This window comes from Bombus huntii, chromosome 6, assembly GCF_024542735.1.
Source record: "Bombus huntii isolate Logan2020A chromosome 6, iyBomHunt1.1, whole genome shotgun sequence".
In the NCBI taxonomy this organism is placed as follows: Eukaryota; Metazoa; Arthropoda; class Insecta; order Hymenoptera; family Apidae; genus Bombus; species Bombus huntii.
This window is the reverse complement of record NC_066243.1, coordinates 6,155,155-6,166,495: the sequence shown is the minus strand read 5'-3', so window position 1 is coordinate 6,166,495 and position 11,341 is coordinate 6,155,155. Positions and strand designations below refer to the sequence as shown.

General features: G+C 27.1%; 2 protein-coding genes across 2 annotated transcripts; one reads left to right on the top strand and one right to left on the bottom strand.

The window, feature by feature from the left end:
- The first annotated feature begins 231 nt into the window (after positions 1-231).
- LOC126866957 (pleiotropic regulator 1) lies at positions 232-3,626 on the top strand. The gene is made up of 11 exons (XM_050621002.1): positions 232-379; positions 592-869; positions 1,046-1,152; positions 1,218-1,342; positions 1,429-1,709; positions 1,868-2,017; positions 2,114-2,308; positions 2,400-2,518; positions 2,604-2,783; positions 2,869-3,022; positions 3,133-3,626. The coding sequence occupies exons 2-11, from the start codon at positions 867-869 to the stop codon at positions 3,190-3,192; spliced, it is 1,374 nt and encodes a 457-aa protein (XP_050476959.1). The 5' UTR covers positions 232-379; positions 592-866; the 3' UTR covers positions 3,193-3,626.
- A 168-nt stretch (positions 3,627-3,794) lies between these two features.
- On the bottom strand, positions 3,795-10,357 carry LOC126866938 (glycosylphosphatidylinositol anchor attachment 1 protein). Its single transcript, XM_050620967.1, has 10 exons — positions 10,098-10,357; positions 8,863-9,080; positions 8,549-8,705; positions 8,040-8,248; positions 7,366-7,583; positions 6,824-7,011; positions 6,544-6,671; positions 6,165-6,358; positions 5,925-6,095; positions 3,795-5,660 (listed from the first exon to the last, which is right to left on the bottom strand). The coding sequence occupies exons 1-10, from the start codon at positions 10,237-10,239 to the stop codon at positions 5,393-5,395; spliced, it is 1,893 nt and encodes a 630-aa protein (XP_050476924.1). The 5' UTR covers positions 10,240-10,357; the 3' UTR covers positions 3,795-5,392.
- Positions 10,358-11,341: the final 984 nt, after the last annotated feature.

Below are 11,341 nucleotides of genomic sequence, written 5' to 3'. Positions count from 1 at the left end.
TTACTTGTAAGAGCCTGTGCTCACGGGCTCAGGCAATAGCCGCTTCCTTTGAAGCGGGTAATTTAGCTAAATTCCATTTTTTTAAAGAAATATAATCGTACAACAAAGTAAACAAAAAAAAGGAAAGGAATAAAAAATAAAATGAAAAGAAGCTGAAAAAGAAACGATAAAAAAGAAAATAAAACGAAAAAGAACGTAGCTGTAAAAGAAAGCACAAGTGTATACTTCGAACCGCGATCATATAAACAGTTCTCCACACTCATATACTGGAGCCTAGAAAAAACCATTCGACGATTAAATCGTGAAAAATCAACATGAAACTTCCTGTGATGGGAATAAGACTCTTAATGACCGGAAAACGTTTTTCAAGTGTTCTCAAGTAAGGCGCTTCAATTAATTTTTTAGGTTTTGTCATGCAGCGCAACCTTATGTCTGTACTTGCAAGCTGAACTGCAACTGAACTTTATTATCTAATCTACATTTTTTTTAACATTTTTCTACACCACAATGTGAAATAGTATATGTTTACTTCAAATAGATTGCAAAATATTATATGTGAAATATAGTTTAGTTCATATTCTTTATTTTCAGTGGTAAGGACGACGAAGATGGCATTAAATGCAAAACTTTAACAAATCGATCTCAGCGCTGTAACTAACGGCCGATTTGTGAAGCACATCTCCCAACATTAAAAGCCGTACCTTCACTATGAAAGTTTCCAGGCTGTATATGCAATCGTGCTTTCGGTATACATACATAATAGACCCTATACTTTATGCTATAGGGTATACTTGTTTACATGACTGTGAATTACAGTATTTACTTTTAAGTTTATATTAATTCAAGCAATATTTACATTCATAAAAATGGTAAGCACTATACTTTTTATAAAATAGCTGTTAATCACATTTTTAGACTGCGTAATTATCAAACCGAAAAAAGAAATTTTCCCCTTAAGTAATGTTACGGGTAAAAAAAAAAAAATTATAGTACATAATGATTTTTAAATAGGAAATTGCTAAATTACATACATTTTCCTGTATAGGATGTACAAAGGCATTCTGTACATACCCTTGTATTTCGATCTTTAAAGAGAACACATGATATGTTTTTATTAAATCAAGGTACTTTACCACCTGTAGATCCTAACTTGTAAGTATATTTTGCCTTTATAATATAAACGAACATTATAAAATGATAAAAATAATGTTTTATAGACAAAAAATAAAAAAATCTGTAAAAGCAAAAGACTCTTATGGTCCTGTATTGGCACGTGTCAAAACTAACAATATAATGAAAATACAAAATGAAAATGAAAATACAGATCCTCCTCCACCAGGCGGTATTTATAAATATATATGTATTTCTTATATCATAATAATATTTATATATGTTATTGATTTAATAACAATGATATTGTTGAATCAGATGAATCTTTTGGAGGAAATAATAATGTTGCAGTTGTTCCTTATAATCCTATACAAAACAACAATATGGTAGTAACAACGCAAACGAATTCAGGAGGAAATTCAGTTAATATGTCATTAATCATACCACAGAAGAAGACACCATCTATGGCAAAACCTAAGTGGCATGCACCATGGAAATTATATAGGGTTATTAGTGGTCATCTTGGTTGGGTAAGGTGTTGTGCTGTTGAACCAGGAAATGAATGGTTTGCAACAGGATCTGCAGATAGAGTGATTAAAGTAAGATTATTGTTTCGTTTAATATTTGTATTAAATTATATAATATATTGCAATGTCATTTTATACAGTTTTATAAACTGATTTTGGTCATAAATTTTGTAAATCTTAGTAGCCCTTATTTTAATTATATTATTACATAATACTTTTAAAAATTTCAGATATGGGATCTTGCAACTGGTAAATTGAAAGTTTCTTTGACTGGTCACATAAGCAGTGTTCGTGGACTTGCATTTTCTCAAAGACACCCATATTTATTTTCTTGTGGAGAAGATCGGCAAGTGAAGTGTTGGGATCTTGAGTACAACAAGGTTACAACATAGTTTTAATTATATATACTATTACTTTATGTACTCAATAATTAATATTCAGTAGTTCATATTTTACAATTTCTACTGTTTTTATAGGTTATAAGACATTATCATGGACATTTATCAGCTGTATATTCCATGGCATTACATCCTAGTATTGATGTATTAGTAACTGCAGGTAGAGATTCTACTGCAAGAGTATGGGATATGCGAACCAAAGCAAATGTACATACACTTGTTGGTCACACTAACACAGTTGCTAGTGTAATTTGTCAAACAGCTGAACCACAGGTATCAAAACCAAACAATTCATCAAATAATTTGATATATATATTTAAAAAAATATTTAATTATATATATTTTTATTTCTTTCTTTTACTAGATTGTCACTGGGAGTCACGATTGCACTATACGATTATGGGATTTAGCTGCTGGAAAATCTAGAGCTACTTTAACAAATCACAAGAAAAGTATAAGAGCTGTGACTTTTCATCCATCACTGTATGTGTACTGTATTTCTTTAGATTGTTTAGATTGTTTTTCTTTAGATTGTAAATTCCTTCATCTAATTTATATTGTTCATTAGATATATGTTCGCATCAGCATCTCCAGATAATATTAAGCAATGGAAATGTCCAGAAGGAAAATTCATTCAGAATTTATCTGGTCATAATGCAATAGTTAATTGTTTAGCTGTTAATGCTGATGGCGTATTAGTTTCTGGAGCAGATAATGGTACTATGCATCTTTGGGACTGGAGAACGGGGTAAATATAATATTTCATATAAAGATTGTATTTTTTCAACTGATGTTCAGCATTATTTACGATATTTATACGTATATATTTCAAGGTATAATTTCCAACGTTTACAAGCACCCGTTCAACCGGGCTCAATGGATAGTGAAGCTGGAGTATTTAGTATTACATTTGACATGTCTGGTACTCGCATGATTACAACAGAAGCAGATAAAACAATAAAAGTATATAAAGAAGATGATACTGCTGTAAGAAAGCTATCTTTTAAATGTTAATTATGTCAATAATTTCGATAAAAAGACATAATTATTTTATTATTTTATTATTGTTATATTATTTTTATTATTATTATTTTTAGACTGAAGAGACGCATCCTGTAAATTGGAGACCAGATATAATAAAGCGGAGAAAATATTAAGCAAACCTTAAACCCATCATAGCCTCAACTGTCACTATTCACACTGTTACAGTTAATACTGATACATTTAACACTGATTCGATTAACATTGTATGAAGCTTCCAGGAAAGAGCTGTGTCCAAAAGGAAAAGAATTCCAACGTTTCGTTAGCATTGCAGTTGACTCTATCAAGATGTTGCTAATACTAATGTGCTTCTGAAAAAACGCTCCTACATCTAGGTTTGAATGTTCCGGTAAGATGATCAGCATAATAACATTTTTAATTGGTCAGCTGATCAATAAAAGAACAACCAGAACTAAAGATAGACAAGAAACTAAAGAAACATAAAAAAATGTTTTGTATAATATATATTATTAATTTTAAGTTTCTCGTAAATTATAATTTGTAACAAAAATCAGATTGGCAGAATATATTGGTGTTTTATAATTCTTTATCCAAGTTGAATTCTTCTTTAAGAAAGTTTCCTACTTTCACATGTATTGGTTTTATAAATGCTTCCATGCGTCAATAAATATTCGAAATATCTTTTTCTGCTGACTTTCTTTAGCTTTTTCTTCTACAACCTTTTTTTTTTTGTACGTGGAGAAATCCTCATGGACACTCCGCTGTTCTAATAATCGCGTAACAGCAGAGTAGTGTCGGACTCCTACTGACCAAAACTCCACGATAACCATCCTACGCGTATGACAGGAGTACTCCAGGAACCTCTTATGAATTAACTTCTGTTGCACCCCCTTCCCGCGTCCTCTTGTTCGAGCCAGTCCTAATAATTCCTGATTATTGAATTTGGCGTTAGGGGGCGCCATTATCCCTAGCGCTATCGCCCCTTCTAGTCGTGGTCCGTTGGGACGGCGATGGAGCGGCTCTAGGTCGCCTGACTGCCATCCTCCTCCATCGTCTTATCCTACAAGGGTGAAAGTTTTTCTCTCCCTTTCTGCTCGCTCTTTCGCGAGCATAACTCGCTTGCAGAAGAGGCGGACGGCCTTGTATTTCTGTGACCCTCTCAACATCGCTTCTACAATCGCTGAGGGGGTCAATCTTTCTCCTATGGCGTGCCGCAGAATGTAGCGGGGCAGCTTCCACGCCGAACAAAACACCAGCGTGTGCTGCGCTGCGTCCCTGCCCTCTCCGCAGTGGTGACAAATGTCTGTCGTCTCCCGTCCGATTTTTCTTAGGTACTCGCCGAACACGCCGTGTCCAGTAAGCGCCTGGGTCATCCTGTATGTGAGCGGGAGGCCGCAGCGGCTTCTCCATGTCTCCCTGATGTTCGCCTCCCTCGTTGATCAGCTCAGATCGCCACTGGTCCCACGCGTCCTCCTCGGAGATTCCAAGTCTTCTTCTTCTATAACCTGACCCTAACCCATCTCAATTCCGTATCATTTCTGCGAACTTCGCCCGTAACATATGTAAATAAAGGCATTTTTATAAATATATTTGTGGTAACTATATTAAGATGTTATCTTCTGTTATAAGCTCCATTTTTTCGAGGCATCACATGCAATACATTTTGATAATTTTTGGTAGATTATCAAATTAGTAATTATGGCGTCAAAGTAACGTGTGTGTGGAACCTAAAAATGCCCAGTTTTAATTGTTGAACCAATAGATTCTACACTTTAGAACTTATATTTTCTATCTTTGTATTTTACATGTTGAAAATTACAAGATTGCGAAAAACGTCAGTAATTGTTTGTTCCCTATAGTAAAGTTTTTATTTAAGTAAGCCCATTTTTTATTTGATATTTATTTTCATTATGCAATAATTTAATTAAAATATTTTATAATCACATAAAAAGTTGAATACATTATACAAATTAAATTTATACAGTATTCAAAATCGAAAATAAGCTTCAGATTTTTATTTAAACTTTTGTGTAATTATACATTTATTATCATCACAGTGAAAATAATACAAATGTGGTAATCTAGAATCTCAAAAATTCAACTTCTTTCTAAATATTATAAATAAGTATTCTATACAATGTATAGTAGGCAGTGACTGTCTATTGCGTCTTAATTAAGAAGAATAAATAATAATATAAATAGTTTTTCATATTGATGAAATGTGATACTAACAAATTTTTCTTATTATACAGTATACAGTATTTTATAAAATCCTTAGATAATAATAATAATAATAATAAGTTCTCATAATTATAATTTTTATTATAAAAAGAACTATTTACACATATTAGGAATTCATACTATATTAAAACATAAAATGTTCCAAAATATAAACCAAATAGGAAACATTGTGGAAACTGTTACATTATATAACCAATTCCCATAAATCATTGAATCCATGATACTAAAAACAAATGCTTGTTTTGTAGCACGATATCCTCGAAATAAAATTGAGGGGAGGGAATCAGAAAAAAAATATATGTATGTGTAAGACATTATGAATAAACTTGCAATCATAAATGGATGTAGAAAAACCCACATAAAAGAAAGCATTTTGCGCGATCTGTAACATAATTTTATTATAAATTTTAATAATTCTAAATAATATTCCAGTCCTTTAAAAATGTTTTTATGATATAAAAGAATAAGAAATAATAATTTGTAATTAATAATTTTTTGTATTTAGGAAAAACAGTTTGTAAATTAATAAGTTATGTGAACTATAATATTTCAAATATTTTAATATAAATCAAATTGGACAATACGTTTTATTTTATATTTTGAAAAATATGATCTAAAAAGAATTTAATGTTTAAAATGTACTTACTTGGTGAGATTTTGTTTTGGTGTTATTGGTAGAACAAATACAAAAGGTACATAAATTACAGCAGTAAGAAGTGCCAAAGAAAAATTATGCATTGCTATGCACATTAATACAGTACCCAACTCTACTAGTGCAATCACACAAACTAAAGCTGCATTTTTATACTTCATTTGCCTAGAAGTAACAATAATTAATTTAAGTATAACTTATTATGGCATCAGTTAATGAATTAACATGAGTTACCTTCTAGAATAAAATGGCCATATTAATGTTAAGATAGTTATTGCAACAAAACCGAAATATATAGAGTCTTCTGTATGAGAATTTACTTTTTTACCAAAATAAGTAAGTGGGAATGGGGATGTTGCAATTACAACACCACAAATATGGCTCCATAATATTTCTGACATAATAATGCCAATGTCAAATCCATCATTCTATAAAAAAAGTATATGTTATAAGTATATAATACTTGTTATAATTGCAGAAAATATATCAATTTATGGCTTAAACAAATATTCTATATTTATCTATATTCTATAAAATATTAAATTTTCAGCTTATTTATTAGTTAAAGTTATTTATTAGTTAAACATGTAAAAAGAAAGTTAAAAAAACAAACCTTTGACTGTTTAGTAACTGTGTTTTTCTTATCTTCTACAGAAGTGGATACTTGAAGCCTTTGCCAAATAGAAAATGCTTTTACAAATATCCCAGCAATAATTAAGACTAAAGATCTTATATAAAGTCCTAAAATATTTTTTCAATGATAATTATTTATATTTCATTACTAAATATATAAAGACTAACTCTGTATATAATTATATATTGCAATGGATTTTTTATTTTCTAAGCTTGTAAATTTTTTAATAACGAAAAATAAAACATTAGTTTTCACTCACCAATAGAAATATAAGTATCTGTTGATGGAAGCAGATAAAAAAAATAAGATTGGTGAAAACGTTCTAATAAATTATTTAACGATCGTACTATACTTTCTACAATACGACCAATTTGGTAAAAATTTCCATTAGAATTTTGTTGACCAGGCTTTTCAAAACCTTCCAAAGTAATCGCTTCAATACCGAACCTATAATAATATTAATTAAAGGAAAATTATTAAATGATGAGAAAACCATAATAATTAAAATACAATAATCCTTATTGAAAAGTAAAATAATCAGTATTTCTCACAAGAGAATTTATAAATCTGACCAACCAAATAAGACATAAAACAGGATGGTTTTTGTTTATACATTAATTAATACTATGCATATTAACATCATTAATTTCAGTAATGTTATTTTAATCTGTTATTACAAACGTTTTGAAATATGCTAGATAGAAAAAAATACTTTTAGATTTGTAAATAGAATCATATATATGTATTAGGAATAACAAACTAACAATAAATCTTTCATGATTTTTTATAGTTATTAAATACCTATGGAAAAGTCCATGATTTCCTGTTGGAATTCCAGTAGCTTGACTTGTAATCATCATCAGAAGTGTATTGAAATGATACCACCAATAGTTAAACTTATTTTTATATTTAACATCAAAACGTCTTTGAAATGATTGTCGAATTCCTTCCTTGGCTATCATATTTTGTGCCAAATTAAAAAGATCTAAATTGGGTAATCGACCATTTAATCCTTCTACCTAGAGAAAAAGGAAACTTTATATGATTCTAGACAAAATGATATTTTTACAAATTTCCTTTAAATTATCTACAATTTAAGAATAATAATATTTGTCAAATAAATAATAATTACTGCATAAATTGAAACATTTTGGATATATTCAAGTATTATAAACATCCATTCATTTTTTCATTTCATTTCTTTTAATACAGCTGAAATAAAAATTTTAATTTTGTTTAACAAACAGATGAATGAGAGACGATAAATTTATTCAATGAAATTGACTCTTAATCTTTTTTTGCTTTAAAATAAAATACAACATAAATTATTTAAATATTTTTGTACATAAATTTACACATGTTCAAATCTTACAGAATAGAAAAGGATTATTAGGTAATTAAAATTAAATAAAAATATATAATAATAATTCTACTCTAGAATTTTAGTTAATTAAAATTTAATAAAACAAACATACTTTAACATCAATAGATGTAATCTTCATTGAATGTAATTCCAAATTAATAGCAGTTTGAATGGAGCCAGCACGACCAGGAAGATCTCCAGATACAAGTATACCTTCGTTACCACTAGTAACTCCATGATATGCATCCAACCACGCTTGTATTCCTAATTGTTCATGTTCTGTTATTAGGAATACAATATCCTTTGCCCAGTATTTCTGTTCTATAAATCAAGTTTTTAATACATTATTAATAAAATAAAAGTATATAACTAAATAAATACAAATAATTATATTATATAAGAAATAAGCATAATCCTTATATAGAATTACATTTTTATCTTTACACATATTGATTTTAAAACTTCTATTTATTTTCATGTTCTTGTATGATATTTATATACTTCAAAACTGTTATCCAAGCCTATTTGTACATAATACAAAGACACTTCTCATTTTATTATAAGATAATACTATCAGAATTATTAAAAAACAATTTAATTATATTTTTTGTAAATACTTACTTCTACAAAATTTAGCAAATGCAAGAAGAAGAGCAATAGAAGGTGCAGTATCCAAATAAATACTATTAATTGGTCTAAAAGGGACGCTAACTACAATTGCTTCTGTACTAGCTGCTCTTGGAGCTCTCATAATCCCATATATATTTTGGCCTGTAAACTATAAATGTACCAATCTTTATATCTTTACGAAATACCTTTTATATCTTTCAAAATTTTGTCTTTCTTTGATGATAGTATAACTCACTTAATAATTAATTTAAAGAAATATCTGAGAAACTACCTAATAAAAATAAATGATACGTTTTTTCATTTACCTGTTGCTCTTGAAAAGGATATACTAATGTGAAATTATGTGTAAAAACATCCAAATGAAGCTGATTTAATTTTGCAGCTAACCAAGCATATGGCATTATATCGGGATATCGTTTCATTTCATGGATTAAGTGTATGTAATATTGTTTTGCTGTTTGCGCCAAGTTACTTTCTTTCGTAACCAATCCTGGCAATAAAGCATTTTCAGAGAAATAGGTATCTACATGTTTAAAAAATACACATATTTAGGACATTTATATATTAATATTATTATATATATATATGTTAGATTGATATTATGTATAGTATTCAAAAATATTGAATAATGTATGGATGATGCAATAAATACTATTACTACTTTGTATTGGAAGAATTAATTTACATATAATATAGTTCATTAAAATAAATATTTCTATCTACCAGAAAAAAACAAAAATAACAGTTTGTTTAAAGTCAGACCTTTATTTTACTTCTTTATATAATATATTCCATATTTTTAACTTTTTTTTATTTGAATGCAAAAATCTTCAGGTAAAAACAAAAAATATTAAAAAAAATGTTCTATTTACATTTATATTATATATAACTCTTAGATATATTCTATAATTTATAATATGTTGAAATGCTGAAATATAATCTCAGTTCTATATTGCATATTTTTGTAAGTAAATTGCAGATTTTTATGTACATTCATATTCTTTACAATATAATTAAAAAGATAGACTCTCAATAGAGAATTGCTTTATCTATCAAGTATTATAGAAAACATGATACTTTGGGTATTTATATATTTTTTTATTTTATGTGTATTCTGTGCAATCTTGTATTTTCAAATTTCCTATAAATATATAAAAATCTGCAGTCCACTTACAACTTTAACAGATGACATAAAATACTGAATATCTTCATAATTATTTTATAAATTCATATTAATAAGACATATTTTTTCTTATTTTAATCAGTATTATACAATCAGTATTATACACCTTAAAAATATTTGATCCATTATACAAAACACATTGTATAAATAATATTATAAAATATATGTATGATGTCATTCTGATAATAAACTAAAATAATCTATATATAAATCCTATTTTATTTATGTAGCAAATATAGATAATAAAAATAATTGATATTTATAATATTAATTACTTATGTTAATATTTTCTATTAGATTATCTTTATAACATAACCTAATTTTTTGTTGATTTAGATAATACAATTTCATACTTACTATCGTTGAATATGGGCAAAGCAAGAACTAATATCCAAACAATACCGCTAATGTATAAGAAGAAACAAAGTGGTCGTTCTCGTTTTAATAAAAATTTTATTATTTTTCCAGATCCTGCCGTAGGATCCGTTAATAACCCCATTGTCAGTTCTACCTAGTTCTATTCATTTATGCTGTATTCGAGAGAATCTCTGGCTGCATATATCCATGTTAAACTTAATTACTATCTTACTAGTTACTTGATAAACTTTATCATATTATAGTTATGCTATTAAAAATATATATGTATATATATACAATATCTTAGATATGATTAGTTTTATTTAGTTTTAATTAGAATGAGTATTTTGAAATTAATACTTAAATTCGTACATTTGTTTAAAAAATTTTAATTGATTTTTTAATAATTTAATATACATTACTAATCTATATTGCAGAAAAAATGTAAAGTTATGATACTTAACGTTTCAAAAATATAAATTTAACTTCTTTTTAACAAATCTTTTTAAAATGAAATTTTTACTAAAGAAATCAATGAGTTTTCTATTTTAATATTATGATACGTAGTATCAGTATTACTATGTAATAGCATCATAGTAAAATTAAATACAAACATTAATGACGAAAAACATTAAAAAATTACATAATAGATATGAATAAATGCATAAATAAATAAAGTAAATGTTTAATAAGCATATTAGTTTAACTTAAGTTATAATACATAAAATAATTATTTGTGATTTACTTAATCCTTACTTTTTAATGAAACAGATATATACTAATCTGAGATTTTTTAAATAAACAATTATTACATTTAGAAAATAGTTAAAAAAATATGTAAATATATTGCAGAAAGATTTAATATTATTTTATGTTTGTGATAATATTTTGTATTCGAATAAATATAAACATAAATAGCTTTTAAAAATTATTCTGAGCATTTCATAATATTGTCGAAATATGTAGATATGTTTCATGATTATAGTTTCGTAGTATTTACAGATATTAGTACAAAAGATTGTACAGAATCTTATTGTTTAAAATCAATTAATACTGCAATATATATATATGTAATAATAATAGATATACATTATATATTGCAATTTTTATACTTTTGCATAAGTATTGTTATAGAAAATTTTTTTCATATTGAACTATTTCAGTAAGTGTTTGAATAATTTAATTTGATCATACTTAAATAATAAATATTAAAAATTTTTAAAATATTTATAATTTTTACAAAA

Excerpts from the sequence above, each read along its gene's own strand:
- LOC126866957 (XM_050621002.1), top strand. Across the intron at positions 1,153-1,217 it reads CCACCTGTAGATCCTAACTT|ACAAAAAATAAAAAAATCTG; the intron begins GTAAGTATATTT and ends AATGTTTTATAG. Across the intron at positions 2,309-2,399 it reads GTCAAACAGCTGAACCACAG|ATTGTCACTGGGAGTCACGA; the intron begins GTATCAAAACCA and ends TTCTTTTACTAG.
- LOC126866938 (XM_050620967.1), bottom strand. The coding sequence starts at position 10,239 with ATGGGGTTATTAACGGATCCTACGGCAGGATCTGGAAAAATAATAAAA. Across the intron at positions 7,012-7,365 it reads AATCATGGACTTTTCCATAG|GTTCGGTATTGAAGCGATTA; the intron begins GTATTTAATAAC and ends ATATTATTATAG. Across the intron at positions 6,096-6,164 it reads TGGCCATTTTATTCTAGAAG|GCAAATGAAGTATAAAAATG; the intron begins GTAACTCATGTT and ends TGTTACTTCTAG.